This window comes from Rattus rattus, chromosome 13 (assembly GCF_011064425.1).
Source record: "Rattus rattus isolate New Zealand chromosome 13, Rrattus_CSIRO_v1, whole genome shotgun sequence".
In the NCBI taxonomy this organism is placed as follows: Eukaryota; Metazoa; Chordata; class Mammalia; order Rodentia; family Muridae; genus Rattus; species Rattus rattus.
The window spans coordinates 70,855,143-70,878,747 of record NC_046166.1 but is presented as its reverse complement, the minus strand read 5'-3'; the positions used below and the strand labels follow the sequence as shown (position 1 = coordinate 70,878,747).

Here is a 23,605-nt window from a genome sequence, read left to right as displayed (position 1 = left end):
ACTTTGAAGGTCTCCTCATACTTGTAAACGTTGCGAAAAGACAGATGAGCTTGGACAGCAACCCAGTCTAAAGAACATGGAGAGCGTTTCAGTGGATGCTGAGGAGTCCGTTTGGAGAGTAGGCAGTGTGGGAACCACTCTCTTCTCTTACCTGGTAAATCCAGCCAGGGTCCTTGTGTGTAGCCACAGATAGGTACACGCCTTGCAGTGTGGACACCATGCCCTGCCATCAGGGAAGCAACCTTGAGACAGCTCGGACTCTGTCCCTTCTGCTGCATCTCTTTATTGTACCTGATGACAAAGCAGAGATGAGGAGACATAGACCCTGATGTAATGCTCTGTACCTGCACAGTAACTGCCTGAGTGCTTTGCTCTCTGCCTTGACACACTGGGCTGGGAGATGTGGATGTCACTACTTTAGAGGGTGTATTCTGTCTTAGCAGTTTGTCTTAGGAATTATAAAAAAAGCCTGACAAAATGTCAATAATGAAATTCTCATGAGTTTGTATTTACACTTGCACTCCCTCCTGCTTATACTGCTTATGCACAGTAGTGCACAAAGTGGTCCACTCTTGCCTTTGTTTTCTACAGTACACCTTCTGGAACTTCATACCCAAGAACTTATTTGAACAATTCAGAAGAATAGCCAACTTTTATTTTCTCATCATCTTCCTGGTACAGGTAAGGACAGTACTCGCTTTCTGTCTTTGCAAATGCCATTTGATTCTCAAGTGACACACAGTCACTAACATCAAGGACTTAGCACCCTAAGTGCTGTCATTCATTCTTGTGTTCTCAAGGCTTAGCCCAGCTATGTCCCTCCAGATCCTTATGCGTGCATGAACCTTCCTGTGCCCACTTCCCAGCCATACAAGGAGACAGGGCAAGATCTCCAGCCATATCTGGCATCTCCACTTCCTACTTTCTGGTACTCAGAGAAAATGCAAAGCAGTTGTACATCCAGAGAGGCAAGGATATGGCAAGGATGTGGGCAGATGCTGTCTGTACAGTACACATCCTAAATAGCAGTATAATATTTTTCTAAATTATTCTAAGTATGACTATAAAGGACCTCAAACTTCCTAGCATAATGTCTGTCAGAACTAACTCACTCATGACACCTGTAAAATGTACTAAATGAAACAACGTATCCTGTGTCACACTTGTGAATGTACTAAATGAAACAATGTGTTCTGTGTCAGACTTATGAATGGACTAAATGAAAATATGTATTCTGTGCCAAACTAATGAATGGACTAAATAAAACAATGTATTCTGTGTCAGACTTGTGCCCTAGCCACATACTGATATGGTTTCCTTTAGCACACCCTTTAAGGAGCCTCCCTCAGCATTATAGTCACTAGGACAGGGTGGTTACCCTTCTGTGCATGTTACTAGGCAAGGAGACATCCAGCAAAGTGCTTTGAGGCAGGAAGAAGCTGGATTGGAAAAAGGCTGGGCTGGACCAGCTTGCTATCAGATTGCTAGGTGTTTGCAAGGTGACTCCATGACTCTCTTTTTGCCTCAGCTGATCATCGACACACCCACAAGTCCAGTGACAAGCGGGCTCCCACTCTTCTTCGTCATCACTGTCACAGCCATCAAGCAGGTAGGACTTGGATACTTATTTGTGGTTTCTTGTAATGACTGATTTTTGTCATAGTGAGTTTGGTGTTAGATGGTGGAGAGGGTGACTGCAGATGTGCAGTACCACCCTTTAATATCACAAGTATATGTCATCAGTGTGACTTAGTGTGAGGGTGTCAGTCAAACTCCATTATCTACCTGTGATCCAGTTGCTGCATCTCCTTGCTGTGGAGTGGGTTTGCCTGTCCCCCTTTGTGTGTTCTGTGCTTTGGAAGTAATTACTAAGTGCAGCCTAACAGTTAAGGAGTGCAGACATGCTTCTCCTTCATAACCAAGTGTGTAAATTATTGCAATTCTTACTCAAGGTGATTTGTCTAATACCCCGCTATCTGTATTTGGTGGTTTACCAATATCAACATGGATTTACAAATATTTATTTTAAACTTCAGACTATAATCCAATAATGTTTAAATTGTTCTTACTTAAGCCATTACTAGTTCATCCCGTTGGATTCTGTCTTCCTTAAGCATGCCTTTCCTTTGGTTATTTATTTACTATTTCCTGCGGGGTTGAGGGGATTTCCTTCTCACTTTCTGAGCTAACATTAGCCATGGACAGCATAGCAAAGACTGAGACATAATTTAAGTGCCTTTAAATTTACCCTATTTTTTCCTCAAAAGTCTTACAATTTTAGTTGTTTAGGTAACATTTCATGATAATTTTAAATACAGTACAGTATATAAGCTAAATCGTATTGTGTTCATTCTGCATGTAGGTGTTCAGTGACAGTTAGTGAGAGCCCGTGTCCCCCATTTCGAGGGTTTGTGTCTGTGTCAGCTTTGTTCCACTGACTCATCTCCATCACTAGGTTGTTTCATGCACTGACTCCTTACTGAAGCTCTGTAGTACAGTTTTGCAGCTAATGTATAAACGGAACAATTCCGCTATTTTGGACCTTGATCCTTTGCATTTTCACATAAATTTTTGGATCAAATGTTAAGTTTTTAAAAATATTTGTACATTTTTTTAATTAAAAAAAAAGTTCTCATAGCCAGGAAAGCAAGTAGCTATGTTGCACCACGGGTTGCCTCCATTCTAGGTGGGTGGCCTAGTTTGTTTCAGCTAATTCATAAGGAAGTTAAGATTGTAGAGCAGTGGTTAGGTCTCAGCCTCCTTAACGCTGCAACTCTAGTATAGTTCCCCATTATTTTCATTGCTACTTCATAACTGTAATTTTGCTATTGTTATGAATCATAATATAAATATCTGTTTCCAGTGGTCTTATGTGACCTCTGTGAAAGGTTGTTCAATCCCCAAGGGATCACAACCCACAAGCTGAGAACCACTGCTATAGAGAGTCAGGTTTGCTTCAGGTTGAAACAAGTTAGAATCAGTCGGTCACTGGTTTGGTGTCTTTGGATTGGAGAAGAAAGTAGGTCTACATTCTGAGCCAGCCAGAGCGGCTGAACTCCAGTGTACTGTCCGTCCTCCCAGGCCCACTTTACCTCACCCCTGAATGTGCTTCTGCCCAGGCCTGGCCTGCTCACCGTTGTGAGATAAAGGGAATATCTTCTCAACCTCAGAGAGGTGGCCAGGGAGTGTCCCTGGGAAAGCTGTCTCAGGAACATGCTGTCCTTTCTGACTGATCTCTTTCTGGCAGTGTAATGTTTGAAAGGCTTGTCCACACTCTAGCATGTCAGAGCTTTTATCCATGTCATCATGAGAGGCACTCTGGTGTCTGTGTGTAGACCTGACTGGTTTATCCCATAGTCTGTGGGAACACTTGGCCTCTGTGCTTGTCATCCCTGGTGATGCACACTCCTCAGAGTCTTTGTGTGGACACTGGTTTGTTCTGTTCCTGGTTCTTTATATACTTATTTATTTTGCTTTTCTCTTCCCCTCCCCCTATGTATAAACGAGATTGTGGATGTAGATCCTTAATTCCTGGGGTATACCTACAGGTAGAATTGCTCTAAGCTTCTGAGGAACTGCCTAGACATTCACCCTGAACAAGCAAAGCCATCGTGCTCATGGCCCACGGGCTCACCCTGATGTGCTCGCAGCCTGCCACAGCTCCCTCACTGTGTGCCTGGTGGCCAGTAAGGCCAGGGATCTTTCTACAAACTTGCAGGCATCTGTAAATCTCTAGAGACCTGTCCCCTGCCTGTTTCACATGGTCTACATCCTTCTGCACAGCACTGGATGGCATAAATTTGCATTTCTGCATTTAGACTTCACGTTTTCATTTGAGATGTCTGGATGATTTGCAGAATGTCAACTTCTAAGTAAATTCTTTCCCAAGAGAAAGCAGTGTAGCCAGCCAACAGCAGGTGCATCAGGTGGCTGGCTTTGGGGTTTACTCTACAACCTGATGGATGTGGGGTCTCCACATGGGGCGTGTGTGTGTGTGTGTGTGTGTGTGTGTGTGTGTGTGTGTGTGTGTGTGTGTGCGCGCGCGCGCGCGCGCGCGTGCATGTGCTCTGTTTGTGAGATCCTTGGCACCGGTTCTTGCCATAAGACAGTAAGGATGTGTTTATTATCATCATCATTATTGCTATTACTTGTTTGGGGAATTTTGAACAATGTGAAGTAGCAGGAGTAGAACCTCTGTGAGTTCCAGGCCCACTTAACCAGGCTCTGGACCAGGCTTAAGTACATAGTGATCCCACCATCTTAGTTGCTTTCTGTGGCTGTGTCAAAACATCACGACCTAAAAGCAAATTGGGGAGGAAAGGGTCAGTGGGAGCTGTGGAGGAGGGCTGCTCACTGGCTTTACGTGTCCAGGGTTGCTCAGCCTGCTTCCTTATCCAGCTCAGGACCACTTGCCCAGGGTGGCACCTCCCACAGTGAGATGGGCCCTCTACACCGGTTATTAGCCAAGAAAATACTGGACAGACTTGCCTATAGGCCAGTCCTGTAGGAGAACTTTCTCCATGATTCTACCTTGTGTTAACTTGCCCCACCCCAAACAAAACTAAACAAAACCCAAGCAAGCAAACCAACCAGGGAGAGATCTTATCTAAAATAATAATTTTAAAAAAGGAAAAAGAAGCTAAATGCTGTTGGTTTATCTTTGTTTCTCACTTGGCAGTCATCTGGAAGCACAGGTTGGAAAACAATGCACCTCTGTTTTCAGAGCCTGCCGCTGAGCGTGGTTGGCCAACACAGTCCGTACCTGGGCCCTGCCGAGCCACTGAGGAGGCTGGGTCACTGCAGGGTCCTCGCCTGACTCCCCTCTTGCCCGAGTCACTCCTTGTGAAAGAATTTTCCCAAGCAAAGGTTCTATATAGAAGTGTTAATTACAAAGATTATACCAGCAGCTATAATTGCAGAACCATAAAGTAGCCTAAACGTTGGTGAGAATCCAGCTGTGAGGACAGGGGAGTTGAGAGCACCCAGGCTGGACCGTGCTCAGCCACAGCTGTTTTAAACACACCTTCTCTGTCTCTCTGGGTTTAGGGTTATGAAGACTGGCTTCGACACAAGGCGGACAGTGCCATGAACCAGTGTCCCGTGCACTTCATTCAGCATGGCAAGCTGGTGCGGAAGCAGAGTCGGAAGCTGAGGGTAAGGGCACAGCTCGTCTGCCTGGCTTACCAACATGTGTTTCAGAATCATTTTTAAGGGAACTTTTCAAAGCAGTTTGACCATTAATGCCCCGGTGTTGGTCTCAGGAGGTGGCCAAGCACCCAGCCACATACAGTGGGGTGGCATCCCCTTCTAAGGACCACAGACATACATATGTTTGCTAGTCCCATTACACTTATTAGTCATGGCTGTGTGCATGTTTGTTTTAAGCATGTTTGGTGTATAAATGTCATCTCATGTGTCCGTGCTTCCGAGAGACCCTTCTCTTCTGGGACAGAAGCTTGGAAAGTTTTCCTAGAGTCAAGAGTCAGGAGGCTCAGTCCCAGGGCAGATGGGCAAAGCTTAGGCAAGGCTGCCTGGTACCACATCCACATAGCAACCGTACTTGGGTCCTAGCCTGAGTGCAGTTCCTGTAATGATGGGCTCTCTGCTGCAGGGTCTCCCATACTTGTAGGTAGACACGGCTCCTTTCTTAAAGCAGAAGTAAATGGTGTCTGCTGCAGGAAAGTGTATCTGCAGTGTAGTAGCCCCTGAGGAGAACCATGTGCTCAATATCTCATATCCAGGGTTTAGAAGCGAACAGCAATAAACTGGTTCCTTGGGATGATGCCCTTTTCTTAGAAGGTACAGGAGGCTCTTAGGAAACCAGTCCTGTACTTTGTGTCCCTCCTAATCTTTTGTTTTGGATCAGGTGATGGAAGCAGTAGAGGAGGCCTTCTTTGTACTTGTCCCAGCCTGTGTCTGGGATTTGCTCATTCCACAAAGGCTGTGTCCTCTCCACCCAGTCCAGGCCCCCACTCCCATCTGCCTCTGCACAGTGAACAGCCGCAGCTCCTTCTTCCTTGCCCCGAGCAGAACCCTTGGTGTGTGTTCTGAGCACACCCATTCAGACATCCAAGCTCACACGGCTGCTTGTAGCCTCTGCCACAAAACGGCTGGGAACTTCTGTGTGCAGGATTTTGTATGAAACTCAGTTTTGTTTCTTTTGATCTAAAACTCAACTACTGGTTGAATTGTGAAGCCCTTTCTGGTTGAGGAGAGACCACCCAACACTTTCCAGAATGGCTGCCTATTCCAGCTTGCTAACGGCCTGCAGGTGCCCATCTTGGGGGCCCACCAGCTTAGGGGTGCATTTGTTTCTCCTTCAGTTGCTCTGTCGTCCTGGTGATGGGTTTGTCTCCTGGGGCCATGTGCCTGTGCTCATTTTCTGTCTGGAATCCTTTTATTCGAGGCAACAATTCATCCCTCACTGTTTCCTCATGTGTTCAATGAGGCTCCTGTTACTGTCAGGTTTGAGAGTTTGTGTCTCTGCAAGAGTATTTAGTTCAACTGTGTGCCTGTCACTCTCTTTACAAGGCTTTCTGGAAGCAAGAATTTGTAAAGGAGGAAATTCCCATTGCTCGGTTTACCCTTTAGGGGTCTCAGTTTTGATATTGCGACTAAATACTCCCTTTAAAAAATTCTTTAACTTTATTCTTCTCTTATATATTACATCCTGGTCACGGCTGCTCTTCCTGCTCCTCTCAGTTCCTCCCCATACCATCTACCCCGGCCCCCGATCCACTCCTCCATTTCCCTTTAGAAAAGGGCAGGTGTCTCATACATATCAACCAAATATGGCATAATGATTAAATATTCTTCGCCCAGCCCTGGAGCCCAAAAATTTGCCACTAGGGCTTTCTAATTTCTGATTTAATGTTTTCATTTGAGTTCTCTGAGCTTCTGTTGTTGTAAGGTATGAAGTTCAGGTCAGAATTCTGTGTTCAGCAATCTTAATTTCCTCCTGCACAGAGCTTCTTGTACTCCTCTATTAGTAAAGTGTGTGTGTGTGTGTGTGCATGTGTACATGTACATGTGTGTGTTTATATGTGAGTGTGTGTGCATGTGCATGTGTGTGCACCAACATGTGTATGTGTCTGTGTGTGTCTGTGTGTGTCTGTGTGTGTGTGTGTGTGTGTGTGTGTGTGTGTGTGTGTGTGTGTGTTGTATGACACACTATCACTATAATGACTCAGCTCTTCATGATTGGGATGGCTGGATCAACTGCAGTTGGCTCCATCACGATGCTCCAGTATTCTAGAACCCATCCTTCCCACTCAGTTTTTAGTTAGCCACTGTACTTGTCAGATCCCTTGTTATGATGAGACATGGGTTTCTCTAAACCAAGGTGTCCATTTGGGAAGAGTGACTCTGGTCTTAGACCCTCAGAAGTCACTGTGAGCGTCTCTCACTCTCAGTTAGAAATTGACAGGCTTGGGATGCTCTGATTCTGCACAGGGCACCATGAGTCCGTCAAAGCAACAGGGAGGTTCTGCAGCCACTACAGCCACCCTGTCTGCTGTCATAGAAATGCCTACACCACTGAGGAAATAATGGAAGACACAAAACAAGGTTTAGTTAATGGTCACATATAGGCTAACCTGCAGTTGAGCTATCCATCTTGCCAACTACCATGGCAGCTCAATGAGGGGGCCACTGAGAGCTCTCAGAGCAAGCTTGGAACCCTGTCAGATTGAACCCCTCAAGGGCTACTTCACTCTCAAGCACTCTAACCAATCATGAGCTCAGCCTTCTTGGTCTGAATTAGTGATAATCTTGTTAGAGAGTTGTCTGTGTTTTCACTGAGACAATGTGCTGTCCTGGTTACCCTGGAGCTGCTCTGGTTTGCAGTGGCCCACAGAGGCCCAGGGCAGCCTTGTTCCAGCAGAAAGCCCCCACTGGATCTTTGCTAGAGTCACATCTGTATCCTAGGGCACTGTGGTGCAGGATACAGGAGGAGAACGAATTCCAGCCCAGGGTAAGCCAGGGCACAAAGGTGGCCTCTCTGTGACCATACTGTCTCCATGTCTTGCAGGTTGGGGATATTGTCATGGTGAAGGAAGATGAGACCTTTCCCTGTGACCTGATCTTTCTCTCCAGCAACCGGGCAGACGGGACATGCCACGTCACCACAGCCAGCCTAGACGGAGAGTCGAGCCATAAAGTAATGTGTGCCTGGATCTGGGTGCAGCTCAGTCTCGGCTGACTGATACCCTGTGTACAGACTAAGCACGTCTGTGCTCTCCAAGCTCACTCAGGGCTCATCGCAGGGTCATCCTAGGGGTCAGCCCTGGGCCCTTCCCTTTACTTTTGCTGTTTCCCATTTTTACCTCTCCTTTCCTCCCTTAATGTTTGTGACAACCACAGTCTGAGGTGAACAGACACACCTGCCATTACCCAGCCTTAAGCAGATTGTTTGAATACCAGTGTTTTCACTCTCTTGGTAAAAATCCATGTTTTTCCTATCCTAGTGATAATCTTGTTGGAGAGCTGTCTGTGCAGGTAGACCTCTGCAGATAATAGCTGTTACTTCAGTGTCTTTTTAAATTATCCCAAGTCATTTTCTGGAACTATTAATTAATTGTTTGAACTCCATATGGAATTCTATACTAGATTTAAAAACTTTGACAATTAGGTGAGCAAAAAAAATTAGTACTGTTAATTTACAGGATTGTTTTTTAACTTAAAAGTCTGGAAGGAGGTACTTCTGTGGGAGAGTGAAAGCTGACAACTGGTGCTTCTGGCAGCGCCTCATGTCAGCCTCTGAGACCCTAGAACAGATTCCTGCAGGTGCAGGCAGCCATGCTGCGAGACAGGACACTTGTATGTGATTAGCAAAGGATGTGGCATCCTTGGGAGTCACCCATGGTACTGTCGTGCATGGCCTGCAGGTGGTTTCATATTTCCTAGGCCATCCCAGGAGGATCAGCACCCTTCCTTACGTACTGTGGAGCAGCGCTCCCTTGGGGGAGAGGCTCCTAGTACTTGAGTTGTTGAGCCTGTGAGCCGCTCACCCTCCTGGGCAAAGCCTGCTCTGTGGACCTGTGTTCCGTTCCAGGAAGACTATGACTGCTCAGACAGAATGGCCCAGTATCAGATAGATCTGAGACCAGGGGCTTAGTCCTGTTCTGGGCAGTGTCGGCAGCGGCAGTAGCAGCGAATCTAGGAAATGCTGGGGTCCTGCTGCTCTGCACCCCTGTGTGTGCACGCTGCACCTGCTGGCTCATGCATCATTTCTGTACATTTGGTTTGGCTCTGGGGGCTGAAGGTATGTGGAACCCTTCCTTGAAAGAACAGATTATGGGAAGGCTTCTACTGACCTCAGGGAATCTTATGCCGGTCACATGACCTCAGCCTGGCCTTTCGGGATGTTTTACATCTGTGAAAGGCTGTCAGATCCCTGATTAGAAACCTCCCCCAGATTCTCAGTGCACAACAAGAGCTTGAATGGCACAAACAGTGATGTAGCCACCTGTATACTTGAGCCACGTGGTGCCATGCATCCCAGCACTCACTATCAGAGCTGTAAGCAGAGACGAAAGGGCACCCTTCCTCCTGACCAGACCCTGGCACACGCCTGTGCTCCCCTCTTCTCCTTCCTAGGTAAAGGAGATGCACCCCACGTGCACCTGTGCACAATCCCACAGGTGCTAACTGGGCCACATGGCCCTGGGCAGCACCACGTGCCAGCTGGCATCTGTCTAGAAGTGCAGTTCTTGGGCCTCCTGCTCTGACTTGCTGCCCTGAGATCTGAAGGGTGACCTTACAGCAATGGCCTGGCAGCCTCCCAGGGATTTAGATGCACTTAGTTCAGAGTCAAGGGACCTTGTGGTTTAAACAGTTGAACAGCTTTGGAGAGCAGTGACAGGAGGACGTTTGGTGGCAGGGTTTGGAGAACAAGACCAACTGATGCTTCTAGCATCTCCTAGGAGCTACAGTACTTTGCCTGAAGGAAGAGGAACACGTGAGTGATTGACAGCTCTTCCAGGGCGGGTGCATCAGGTTTAACGAAGTCCCAGGCTTGCCCTTTATCCTGTAGTTCTGAGATGAGGATGCTGGGTAAGCATGGAAGTCAGAGTTCCTGTCATCCACCAGTGGAGCAATAGCCAAGTCTCATCTTTCCATGACCCTTTGCATCCAGACTCACAGTAGGACATCCAAACTCACAGTAGGACTCATAGGAGGTGCATGAAGATTAAATTCTGGATGGGTGCCAGAAACCAGAAGCAGTGAGGTTCACAGTGTGGCTTGTGCTTCCTTCCTCTGCAGACTCACTACGCAGTGCAGGATACCAAGGGCTTCCACACAGAGGCGGATGTTGACAGCCTGCACGCCACCATCGAGTGTGAACAGCCCCAGCCCGACCTCTACAGGTAAGCCGAGCACTCTGGCCAGGAAAGCCCGGGGCACTGCTGCGAAGGCCACTCTGGCTGTAGCCTAGCACCATGCAGACAGACCTGCAGCTTCTCCTAAGGAAGCCTCGCGGTTCTTTATGTCTGTGTGTTAAGAAATGTCACGTAGGCCAGGAGAGAGGAAGTGCAGAGAGTAAGAGGAGAAAGTGGGAGGAGTGGGAAGGCTGAGTTCCTCCAGTCCTGCGTGTGAGAGTGTGCTGAGCTTGCTGTGCTGCAGACTGAGTAATGAGGTGAGATTTTCTGTTGCCAGGTTTGTGGGGCGCATCAATGTTTACAACGACCTCAACGACCCTGTAGTGAGGTGAGTCTTCTTGGGAGGCCAGGCCTGTTCTCGTCTTTGTTCCCACAGAAGTTGGAACTTTGGTGGGTCCTACCATGCCACTTGGTGTAGGAGGCAGGGCCTTGCCTCGTCAGCACTTCCCACTCTCCCACGGTTACTCTGGGGTTTGTCTGCACATGTTGATGTAATGAGGACCCTGGAACCTCGCACGTGACACGACCAGTGTGGAGCCTCCCGAGCTTCGCCAGGTCAGAGGCCTGTAGGCGCAGACCTACTGTGAGCAGCACCGCACATGCTGTGCGATCAGAAGTCTCCTCCAAAGGCCTGTCCAGCAGCAGGTTGGCCTGCCCGTGGCCGTTACTGGGTTGAGAGGCTCAGGGTTTCTTTCAGGCCCAACCAGGATGAGGGAGACACTGTGTGCTGGCCAGCCTCCTGCTCTGTCATCCGTTCCTCGGTGCCTGCAGTCAGGATGTGCATCTAAGAGAAAGCACCACTGGTCACTGATGAGCCCAACAGCCAGCCAGGGATTGGTCCTGGGAACCACCTCACATGTCCCCATCTACACCACATTCTGCCATGCCACCCATTGGAGACCTCTGTACCTCAGGCTGTTGTCTCAGCTGTGCTTGATGACAAAGTGTCTGGGTTTATTGCTTAGGAAATTGGCTTTTAATAGGTTTTGAAGTTGTCCTTTTCTTGCAGCTTAAGCAGTTCCAAATTATTGATATCCTGGTATCAATCTATGCTAAAAGGAAACATTTGCCCAGAAGTAGAGGCCGATTTCTTACGGGAGAAGTACCATGGAGTAAATAGTCACTGGGGTGTTCATATCTGGCCTGTCCCTCATGGGACTCGGCAAAGCACTGCTTTAAGGCAACATCTGTGTGCCTCTTAGCTTGCATTGTTAATGGTTTATTTGTTTGTTACTTTGTTTCTGAGACCGTATCTTACTATTAGCTAGAGAGGCCTTAAGCACTAATCCTCCACCCTCCACCTCCTGAGTGCTGGATCACAGTCTGGTGCCACTGTTTCGGTCCTGTCCTGCCTTTGTGGTGGTTACGCAGCAAGGTTGTAGGACACCAACTTGTGGGAGGGGGAGGCATTGCTTTGATTGCAGAGATGCGTTCTCACGGCTTTGGAGACTGGACTGCGGATGACTGACTGATTTTGGATGAAAGAGCACATGAAGGGCTTTCTCACTGCCCATGGATGAATCCGAGGAAGCCAGTGCTATGGACCCTGAGCTTCACCCTGACACAAAGCTGGGCCCAAGTGGGCACCGTGGTCCTAATGCTCTGATACTAGCTATGCTAGCTGATGCTAGCTATACTAGCTAATGCTAGCTGATGCTAGCTGATGCTAGCTTGAACTTAGCCTTTTAACATCAAAGTTGTTCAGCTTGTCGTTCGGATTTTTACTATGTTGATAAATGTTTGGAGTAATACAACCAGGAGGCAGATGTTTGCTTTCCTCAGCTCCCCCTCCAGATTCCACTCAATTATATTCTTCCTCCATCTGTCCACACTAGAAGCAAAGTATTTCGTCAAGTAAGTTATTTTTAGAGCTCTCAGAGACCCATTTAAGGTGAGGCCATTTGTTTTCATTAACACCTGTGACATGAATTATTGTCAGCAAGTTGCTAACAGAAGCTGACAGCGTGCACAGGCAGCAGAGCCTTGTTGTCAGTGGCTGTCAGACCAAAAGGGCTGCCAGTTACCCGCTGACCACTTCTGTGAGGTGCTTGAGCAGTTTGCAGCCTTCCCTGCAGGCCTCCTGCAGGGTGCAATCTGATCTACATTGGCTAAGCACACTGGCCCTCTAAGTGTGGAATACTGTGCACATTTGTATCTCTGCGAAAGTGTGGATGAGTGGACACATAAGTTAAGGCAGGCAACGGGTTCTCCCGACACTGTGGGTCATGGGGATACTAGCAGTCCTGGAATCTGCACCCCGACAGTGTGGGTCACGGGGACACTAGCAGTCCTGGAATCTGCACCCCGACAGTGTGGGTCACGGGGACACTAGCAGTCCTGGAATCTGCACCCCAACACTGTGGGTCACTGGGACACTAGCAGTCCTGGAATCTATACCCCAACGTCACTGGGACACTAGCAGTCCTGGAATCTATACCCCGACACTGTGGGTCATGGGGACACTAGCAGTCCTGGAATCTGCACCCTGACACTGTGGGTCACGGGGACACTAGCAGTACTGGAATCTGCACAGTTAGTTTACTCATTTGAATTTCCCTGAACTGCTTGAAGGGAAGGCTCACAACCAGCCACTACCTGCAAATAATCTTTGCATGCTGAGCTCCCATTACCAGGCCCGAGTCCCAGCCTCCCTTCACACTCAGAATGTGCATCCACCGAGTAGGAGTCTCCATGCCCTGAGGATGGGAGAGAAACAGCTGAAGAATGAGTGAGACTCAAAGTTTGAGCCTTTTCAGACCATTCTGAGGTCCCAGTCCAGCGGCTCTCACAGTGGAGGTGTGTTGGGAGAGGCTGCTGGCCCTGCCTTCAGGTCTCTTTTGTAGCAGATCTAGGTGACATTTCTGGTGTCCCCAAGTGTTTTAGGTGGCACAGATAGAGACCCCATCTGAGGGTTCTGTGACCTCTGGTGGGACATCATCGAACATTCACGCTCTTGGTTATTTGAGAGTGAGTTGCAGGTGATCTACTTCCCTGAGCCTCTCCAATGGTCGGTGTGAAGCTTCAGTCCCTGAGAGTGGCAGGCCAGGAAAACATAGGGCTAGATACAGTCCGGCAGACAACGTCTCCACCTCAGGGAACCCAGTGCTTATGCAGACGGACTTGACTGTCTTCAGTGTAAGCAGCGTGCACTTGCAGCTTCCTGTTGGGAAGACTGGGTTGATTTTCAGTCTTCACCCCCACCTCTCCACCCCCCACTGCATGGTCTCCTTGTCTTCCAGGCCACTGGGATCAGAAAACCTGCTGCTCAGAGGAGCCACACTCAAAAACACTGAGAAGATCTTTGGTAAATATTTTAATTTTATAAACCACTGGCAATCATTTCTAAACTCCAGGGCACACTAAGCAAGCTGAACTCTTTCGCAACCCCCTGAGAGGCCATTAGAAGCCTTAAAGTACGGCAGATGTGGACTTGGTGCTGTTGTGTAACCTGAACCCACAGAGCCGTTCAGTGAGGACTGCGGCTTATTAAGGACCTCAGTGCATGACCGTGTCCTCGGAGCTGGAATGCAGGCCATTTCACTAAGTCTGCACATCGCTGTCAGTGCCTCCCACTGACAGTGCTAGGTCCTGCTTGGATGTACTGAAGTCACTTCTAAGAGCCACATTGTGCCCTGCTGCCAGATTACCATTTGCACTAGAGAATATAAAGTGCAGATGAGATCCTACGCAGGCAGAGTCCTGGTGTGAAGAATCCAGCCATCTTGGGAAGCTTGCTTGCTGGCTAAGGTAGACGTGTGACCTCTTTGTGTGGGCAAGCATCTCACAGACTCCTCTGCTTCCAGGTGTGGCTATCTACACAGGCATGGAGACCAAGATGGCCCTGAACTACCAATCCAAGTCCCAAAAGAGATCTGCTGTGGAAAAGTAAGGCAGCCCAGCCATCACGCCAACCTTCCAGCTAGCACTGGCCCCTGTAGATATAGTAGTCTTCTCTGGGCCGCCAGTGTCCTTGGGGCCACTTCTCCAGGGACTCCAGAGCCCATTACTCTGGAGACTTGCTTTCTTTCCTCTCTGCTAGCCTGCTACCTACGCTACCTGTAAGTCATTTCCCAATGTTCTAGTTCCCCGGATCAGTCACAGATGCCCATATCCTCACTGACCCCACTGATCCAGGCAAACCTTTAACGGGGGGACTTGACGGGAAGCACATGTGTTCTGACATGGTTCTACTGAGGTCATAGTGAGCAGAGTGAACATTTCCCTACAGACAATGGAATCCTGACCACTGTCAGGACAGTGACTAGACTTATGAGAAAGCGGAGTCTGAGGTTTTGTCATCTCTGCTGCTTGTCAGAGTTGTCCTGTTTGAGACCATAGAGTGAAGCACAGGAGCTAATTACCATGTGTGGATACTGCCCCGGGCCTGTCTGCACTGTGTGACATGGGAATGGACTCTTCATAAACCAGGGTACTCTGCTTGTAGAGGGGTGTGTGTGTGTGTGTGTGTGTGTGTGTGTGTGTGTGTGTGTGTGTGTGTGTGTGAGAGAGAGAGAGAGAGAGAGAGAGAGACATGAGCTAAAGAAGCAGACCTGTGTGTGTGTGTGTGTGTGTGAGAGAGAGAGAGAGAGAGAGAGAGAGAAACACATGAGCTTCAGAAGCAGACCTGTTTTGTGTGTGTGTGTGTGAGAGAGAGAGAGAGAGAGAGAGAGAGAGAGAGACATGAGCTTCAGAAGCAGACCTGTGTGTGTGTGTGTGTGTGTGTGTGTGTGAGAGAGAGAGAGAGAGAGAGAGAGAAACATGAGCTTCAGAAGCAGACCTGTGTGTGTGTGTGTATGTGTGTGTGTGTGTGTGTGTGTGTGTGTGAGAGAGAGAGAGAGAGAGAGAGAGAGAGAGAGAGAGAGAAACACATGAGCTTCAGAAGCAGACCTGGAAATCAGAACCTCCCCCAAATCTACCTCAACTTGATTCAACCCCAAGCATTCTCAGCCTTCTCTGGGTCTTCCCTTCTCTCTCTCTCTCCAGAATGATGATCACAAAATTCTGAGTTCCTTTGGTGGTGCCTGATGGTCAATAAAGCTGGCTCTGGCTGTTCCTGTTCTATACAGGAGAGTTCCTGTGCAGAGAGGCTAGCCAGCCGCTGGGTAGCATGCAGCTTTTCTCCCATCCCGTGGCTCTGCTCCTGTGTCCTGAGCATTGGCAGTGGTGGCTGCAATGAGCTGGAGTCTGGTCTCACTGGGTGGACTGGACACCACCCACTAGGGCACTGCTAGGTTCCCTGTGCCGTCCAGTGTGGTGAGGAGGACCAGGAGCAGCCTCTGAAGGCTGGGCTCTCTCGTCTAGGTCGATGAACACATTCCTGATCGTGTACCTCTGCATCCTGGTAAGCAAGGCCCTGATCAACACGGTGCTGAAGTACGTGTGGCAGAGTGAGCCCTTCCGAGATGAGCCATGGTACAACCAGAAGACGGAGTCAGAGCGCCAGAGGAATCTGGTATGGAGGCATCCCCCTGTGTAAGGAAGTGACCCTCAGGCCATTGTCATACAACAGGCAGTGCAGCCTTGCAGGCATGGGATGGGGCCCTGCCGGCAACTGCTGTAGGCGAGTGTGGCTGCCGGCCGTCTTGGGGACTAGAATGTACAAGCCTGGAAACTACTCCTTCCCACAGGACATGTACAAGGACAAATCAGCTTGGTGTCAAAGCTCAGCACACCACCGTCCAGATAAACACTGCTTTTGTGGTAACCAGATAAACAAGAGCTGTGACCTCAGAGCAGGCCAGTGTGCACCACGGCGCTCGGAGGGGCTGTGTGAGGCTGTGCTCCGTCTGTCAGAGGGCCTCGCTCTGATACTTCACAGATATGACTAAACTATGCAGAAAACCCATTCTGAGCTGAGTGTGGCAGTGCAGTCCTGCAATCCCAGGGCAAGGACGAAGGGGGTGGGGTGGGGGATCGTGATTTTGAAATCAAAATCACTGTATAGAAAGAGCCCATCTCTTCACGAGCTTGGTGATTGTTACAGAAGGACATCATGAATATCAGAAGTGGCCATTGCTCCCTACTTAGCGTGGTCTCCTCATCCCTGATGGTGCAGTTTTATGAGCTCCTGTCCCAGGCCCTCCCCACAGACACCAGCCTTTTAATTCCACTCTTGATCTTAGCAGTACATCATGGGCAAGGAACTACAAGGCCACATAGGTGTTTGTCTTTTGGGTTGGGACACTTGTCTTTGCTCATCTGGCAGGGGTAATGGATGACCTCTCTGAGGTTTTCTGGCCTTGCTTTGTGACCTGTAGCTTCCTTATGAAGCCCATGTTCTCAGTTCCTCAGGGCCTTCACTGACTTCCTGGCCTTCATGGTCCTCTTCAATTACATCATCCCAGTATCCATGTACGTCACCGTGGAGATGCAGAAGTTCCTCGGCTCCTACTTCATCACCTGGGATGAAGACATGTTTGATGAGGAAATGGGGGAAGGGCCTCTGGTCAACACATCTGATCTCAACGAGGAGTTGGGACAGGTCAGTATCTCCTAGGGACTGCATGAGCTCATAGCCCTGCATCAATCCACTGTGGCCTAGTGGCCTGGGTTCTCTTTGATAACTGGTAGTTCATCCGGGTCATGTGTTCAGCAAGTAGATATGCTGCAGTGGGTGACAGCCATGCAGGAATAGCGTGGAGATGAACTGATACTCCGCTCCTTCCCCAGAGCTACAGAACAGTCGCTGAGGTTGTATAAACCTTGACAGTGTAAAGAGCATTAGCTGATTAGAAACACTGTCAGTCCTTGGCTTTCTTAGTTATTCTGGGCCTCACTGTTGAGTGAGGTGAAGCCCAGTGAGGCACTGTCCAGCACTTGCTTTCAGGCCTGGCCTTCTTCTATATAGATGACATTTTGCAAATAAATGAGCAAACAGAAACCTGAGGCAGTTTTCTGGGCTGGGCAGCTACACGGCACAGAACCACGGCTCCTTAGCTCAGGACTGGGATGTCATGGTGCACAGAATAAATAAGTAGCAGACCTGCCTGTCCAGACTGCTGCAGAATGAGGTGACAGATGTGTGGCCACAGTTAACACCACCTGGGACAGCTGTCCGGGGACCTAACCTGTGAGGCAGGCTAATGCACATAGCTGATCTAACGCACATAGCTGACCTAACGCACATAGCTGATCTAACGCACATAGCTGACCTAACGCACATAGCTGACCTAACGCACATAGCTGACCTATCTAACGCACATAGCTGACCTAACGCACATAGCTGACCTAACGCACATAGCACATAGATCTAACGCACATAGCTGACCTAACGCACATAGCTGACCTAACGCACATAGCTGATCTAACGCACATAGCTGACCTAACGCACATAGCTGATCTAACGCACATAGCTGACCTAACGCACATAGCTGACCTAACGCACATAGCTGATCTAACGCACATAGCTGACCTAACGCACATAGCTGACCTAACGCACATAGCTGATCTAACGCACATAGCTGATCTAATGCACATAGCTGATCTAACGCACATAGCTGATGAGCTGTGCTCTACATGAGGCCACAGGGTTCCACGGAGTGAGACAGCTGATATGCCTCAGACTGCTGCATAGAAAAGAATGCTCCAGAAAGGCCCATTCTGCATCTCACCCAGCCTCACAGGGAGCCTCTGACCTTTCCCAGCCGTATGCCATGGGAAGGGCATTTGGCAAATGGCAGTGGATTAAATCAATACTCGTGTTGAACTGGGCACTGCAGTCTACCCTGTAGGTGCCTGGCAAAACCATGTAAGCAGTCTGTAGGCTGACGGGCACAGGTCCGCCTCCTGCCGTGGCAAAAGCATTTGTCACTGAAGAGGATACGGTCAAGGCTCCAACTTTCTGATACATCCCTCTGGGATATTTCACGTGCCATCTCCTGTGTGCTGCGTGTGGTCTGTTTGAAGAAGTGCTTTGTAAGAGGAATGTCAAGGGATACTCTGGGGCAGGATGCTCTCCCAACCAGAGTCCCGCACAGAATCTGACTCTGCAGCCTGTGCTCAGTAAATGGGCCACTGAGGTCAAAACCAGCTGATAAATACACAGAGCAATGGCTTTCCCAGCTGCTGAGTGAATGTGGGTGAGCCTGCCTCTCAGTGAATGTGGGCAAGCACGCCTCTTAGTTCACACAGCAGAGCAAGAGGGCGGCTCTGTCTGTGAAATAGGAAGTGCCCACCACAGTGTCTCTGTACGAAGCAGAGACGACTGCCTTCCAAGCCCACCTCACGCAGGTGCTTTGTACACTTCCCGTGTGACCTCCCGCCCCTGTGGTTTCAGCAGAAGCCCAGAGTTCGTAGGGCAGCGTACAGTCACTTGTCATTCCAGCCCCCAGGGATCCAGCACCCTCTTCTGGCTTCCACAGACACCTGAACTTACGTATATACACCCAGACACACACACCCATATATATATATATAATTAATTTTTTTTGTCTAAGAACAGTTTTTAAACCTTTGTTTTAAAACTGGGTAGCAGTTGATGTGAAGATCGCCCAAGGTAATATCCAGTGCCTGGCATAACTAAGACCTAATAAATATCCATTGTCATCTTTGTTGTCATAGTCACAGACCCTAGAAATCCACTACCCGCTGGGCTCTTAGGGATGCAGCCTGCACACCCTCCCCGGCTGGGTGACCCTGGAAGAGGTTCCCATGGGCTTTGGCCTTGTGTTTAAACAGCGGGTTTGTCTTAAATACAGTCTCAGTACAGAAGTGCTCTGATTGGTGGTTTATTTGATAAGGATGAGCACATTATGGAAAGGGCATTTTCTGTTGGGGTTAAGAGCATGTTCCTGGGAAGACTTCATAGAGCACAGAATGGCTGTCCCTTCTATACCCTGCCCCCAGTGTGCTTCATTCCTACACTAAGCCCATGTGGACCAGCCGAGCTGTGTGGATGGCTGGCCCTTGCGTCCCTCTGTTCAGGGGTCCAGGGCGGGAGTATGTCCTGTGGTTCCCTTGCATTTAAAGCCAGAGGCGTCTCCAGCACTCCGTGGTCTCTTTCCAAAGTGTTTTATCCTTCTCCTTCTGTGTATCCTGTCTTGTAAACCTCTTCTCCTCCTGGGAACTTTGACCTCTCAGACTCCTAGAGAAAGTTCTTCCTTCACCCATCTGCTGCTTCACAGATGCGTGGAGCCCTGGCTCTGCAGGGCCACTTCCTACTGTTTCATACGTGTCACCAGTGTGAGGCCTCTTCCCCCCAGATTGCACTTGTCTGGATGATGGGGGTGCCATGGGTACCCACACCTAACATTGGATCTGATCTGTCTGGGCAGACTCCCAGAGGTTCCTGTCCTACTAGGATTATAACAGACTTGGGGTAAGATGTGTCACCTGCCTAAACGTTGCTTAACTTGGGTGTGTGGTACCCTCAGGTAGAGTACATCTTCACTGACAAGACCGGCACCCTTACAGAGAACAACATGGCCTTTAAGGAGTGCTGCATCGAGGGCCACATCTACGTACCCCATGTCATCTGCAACGGGCAGGTCCTTCCTGACTCTTCTGGCATTGACATGATCGATTCTTCTCCAGGTGTCAGTGGAAGGGTACGTTGTAGCTCCTCAGGGTGGTGGGTATGGCCCTGCCATGTGATCAAGGATACAAGTAGGTGGGGTGCTTTGACCCACAGAAGCGGCCCTTTCATTTGGACAGCACGACAGATCCTCTGTAGGACCTCAGTGAGGAGGTTATGGTTTGCATCCACTGTGGTGCTGTGTCCCCTTCCAAGAGGCAGGAGGTCTTGATAGCGATTCCTCTGCTAGAATTGACCTGGGAAAACAAAAACAAAATAAAAGGGCAAGTGGAACAGGCAGCATGCTAAAAGTAATGTCATACAGAATCTGTATGTGTACAAAGCTGCATGTGCATGCAAGTGTGTGCACACACACACCTAGACACATGCACATGTATACATCTGCTATGCTTGTTTACACATGAGCAGGGCACGCATACACAAGTGTTCAAGTCGTAGTTTCCCTGGTCAGGGTTGGGTTCCAGCACCTGCTACACAGAGACTAAGGGATACATCATGGCTACAGAACCTGTAGAGATCCACAGAGCCAGAAGAGAGCATTAACGATACAGGAGCTGTTCAGTCAGACCCCTGGCTCCTTCAGTGTGAACTTCAGTTGCTGTCATTTTCTCACAGACCTTCTAGCAGTGTCACACCCTCTGTTTCCCACCTCAATTCTCAGGGACCACACTGGTTGTCAGGGAAGCCCACCAATGGCCACTGTGCTGCCCAGCTCCTGGGGACCTCAGAGTTTTCTAACTGACTTGACTGCAGGGTGCAGTCAGCAGCGAGGAAGCCGAGCTCAGATCTGGGTCAGCCTCCTATGAGCTCTGCACACTAGCTCAGCTCTGGCACAGGGCTCCTAGCTCTGCTCCCGTAGCTGTCACAGGTGAGCTCCAGCCGCAGGCACACAGCTGGGGCTCAAGTCGTGGGGCGTGCAGGGCCTTGCCTGGTGCAGACTGCCACCACCAGGAAGGTCATGTGAAGGTCATGTGGCCAAGAACGCAAGGTCAGGGCTGAGCGTACCACTGTATATGTAGGTGGCCCGTTTTCCCATGACATGGCCATTCCCGAGTGTGCTCATAGCCATGCCTTGCTTGTTCCTTGGAGCATTACGATGAGCAAAACCCTCAGTCTTCTCTGCCTGTACGAGTTGCCATGGCAACTCTGGAGCGTAAGGAGTCACGTGTGCTTCTCCTTTGCAACCACTGAGACAAACTAAAACCAGTTCACCCCAGGAGGTCCTAGCCTCCCTCTGTAGGCCTGCCCAGTCCCTCCTCCTGTCCACATTCTTCCCATTGCAGCAGAGCTGTCAGTCTCTCTGTCTCTGCAGGAACGGGAAGAGCTGTTTTTTAGGGCTATCTGCCTGTGCCACACTGTCCAAGTGAAAGAAGACCATTGTGGGGATGATGTCGATGGTCCCCAGAAATCTCCAGATGCAAAGTCCTGTGTGTACATATCGTCCTCGCCTGATGAGGTTGCACTGGTCGAAGGTATGCAGAGGTAAGTCGTTGAGGTAACGGGTCTGCAAACCAGCTCAAGACTTGTTCTGGAAAACCCTGTTTTGTGCCCCTTTAACCTCAGGTCTCTTGCACCCTTTGTAGAAGTGGCTTTCCTGGACAGCAGCACAAGCTCTTGTTGCCGTGTTTCCTGAGCTTGCAGCCATTGAGACCCCTCCCCAAACCCTGCCAGTGAGCCTAAGACACCAAGGAGATCTATCTCAGCTCTCCCTGAGACTGGACTAGAGAGCCAGCCTCTGAGCTATCTCAGCTCTCCCTGCCCCTGTTTTCCTTGGGCTGGATCATTCTGTCTGTGAAATTGCACTGATGAGGGTCTTCCTGAGTTCTTTCTGCTTGCATGAGCTGTGGCGTGGTAAATCAATACCTAGAAAAACACTCCAGACATGGCCCAGTCTCAGGTTGGGGACATCTCTAAGAGCCTCAGCTCACAGTTCTTATGGAACAGGAAAGCCCTGGTGTCCCCTTTGCTGCACTAAGTAACGTGTGCAACCTCCCCAGACTGAGGATGATGGGAGCGCATTCTTGTGCCTCTCACCTCCTGGAGCAGGACTGTGTTGTGACTAAGCAAATCTGCTTTTCCTGCACAGTTTGGCAAGCTGCAGAGGTGTGTGGATGAGGTTATCCTCACTAGGTGTCCAAGCCACCCCAACACACGCATACACACAGCTTTTGAACTAGGTTTGGGAACATTTATAGCAGTGGTTTTCAACCTGTGAGTCTCAACTCCTTAGGGCGTGTCATATGTCAAATAATCTGAATATCAGATATTTATATTATGACTTTTAACACTAGCAAAATTATAGTTATGAAGAAGCAACAAAAATAATTTTATTGGCTGGAGAGATGGCTCAGTGGTTAAGAGCACTGACTGCTCTTCCAGAGGTCCTGAGTTCAATTCCCAGTAACCACATGGTGGCTCACAACCATCTGTAATGAGATCTGATGTCCTCTTCTGGTGTGTCTGAAGACAGCTACAGTGTACTTAAGTATATATAATAATAAATAAATCTTTTTAAAAAAACTGATGGTTGGGGGTCACCACTGCATGAGGAACCTGTCTGAAATTCAGGGTGGCAGTGTTTGGATGGCTGAGAACACCGGGTGCTGCATAAAGTAAAGGTCGAGTCAGGCTCTCCCCCACCCCTGTACCTCTCCCTCCCCGGGGTCTCTGTCAGCTGAGGCCAGCTCTCAGCCACACTCACAGCGCTTGCCTGCTATGACAGCTGGTGTTGGGATTCTGCCCCATCTTGGGTAAGCTGCTTCAGACCCAGCCGTCTTCGCTGTCCTGGCAGGTGCCAGGGCTGGGGGTGTTAGCTTTTGCAGTAGAGGAAGGGTGGGGCAGTATCTCTATGAATAGCCGCATGGTCCCACGTCCTGTCAGATAACTAGGTTGACCAAGGGCAGACTGTCTTCGCTGCATAATTTATAAAACAGAAATAAAACAGACCCAGAATGGATTTCTCACGGTTTGGAGGCTGGGCCGTCAGGTCAAGGCACCGGCATCTCGGAGGGTTTCATGCTATGTCCTAAAATTATGGCAGCATAGAGAGAGGAAAGGACAGGATTACTCTGTGTATGAGGAGCCCTCTGCTGTGGTGGCCATGTTAATCACTTTATGAGAGGTAAAGTGTTCCTGGCCAGCTACTCTTGACAGCTGTACTAGGGTTCAGCTTCCAACCCAGGGTTTTGGTGAGTGTTGACACTATGGTGGATTGACTCTGGTCAGCTACCGAATCAGCTAAGGAGCAGAGAGTGCAGTCCAGACACCCGGGGCTGACCTTCCATCAGCTACAGCACCACAGAGGGCACCGCTTTAGTGTAGGGTGCACACTGTTGGGTCATTGTGTGAGGCAACAAGTGAGTCAGAACTCCTGTGGCCTGGCTTTGTAACATACTGAGCAACCTGTCTTACTGAAAAAGTGCTTTCTCTACAAGAAAGTGCCTCCTTGTGAGGAGAAGGCCTACGGGAGGAGGCTTGTCTAGATGTCAGACAAGCACTGGCTTTGCTTGTGTTGCAGGCTTGGATTCACATACCTGAGACTGAAGGACAATTACATGGAAATACTGAACAGGGAGAACGACATAGAGAGGTGAGACACTGCCTGCATGTTGTGTCCCTGGAGAAGAACAAGTGAGGCTCCCAGGCCCTGTGTGAGAGGCAGGTCTGCATGCCACAGTGCTTCAGAGACCGAGTC

General features: G+C 49.3%; 1 protein-coding gene across 1 annotated transcript in view; it reads left to right on the top strand.

Moving 5' to 3' along the window:
- Atp11a (ATPase phospholipid transporting 11A) overlaps nucleotides 1-23,605 on the top strand; it is a 113,496-nt gene that overhangs the window by 56,889 nt on the left and 33,002 nt on the right. The window contains exons 3-15 of the mRNA XM_032919443.1: nucleotides 592-681; nucleotides 1,529-1,609; nucleotides 5,047-5,154; nucleotides 8,030-8,158; nucleotides 10,264-10,367; nucleotides 10,657-10,707; nucleotides 13,619-13,683; nucleotides 14,183-14,264; nucleotides 15,681-15,831; nucleotides 16,663-16,860; nucleotides 19,751-19,924; nucleotides 21,224-21,393; nucleotides 23,429-23,500. Of these exons, the coding sequence (XP_032775334.1) occupies nucleotides 592-681; nucleotides 1,529-1,609; nucleotides 5,047-5,154; nucleotides 8,030-8,158; nucleotides 10,264-10,367; nucleotides 10,657-10,707; nucleotides 13,619-13,683; nucleotides 14,183-14,264; nucleotides 15,681-15,831; nucleotides 16,663-16,860; nucleotides 19,751-19,924; nucleotides 21,224-21,393; nucleotides 23,429-23,500 (1,475 nt within the window). The remainder of the gene's footprint in view (nucleotides 1-591; nucleotides 682-1,528; nucleotides 1,610-5,046; nucleotides 5,155-8,029; nucleotides 8,159-10,263; nucleotides 10,368-10,656; nucleotides 10,708-13,618; nucleotides 13,684-14,182; nucleotides 14,265-15,680; nucleotides 15,832-16,662; nucleotides 16,861-19,750; nucleotides 19,925-21,223; nucleotides 21,394-23,428; nucleotides 23,501-23,605) is intronic.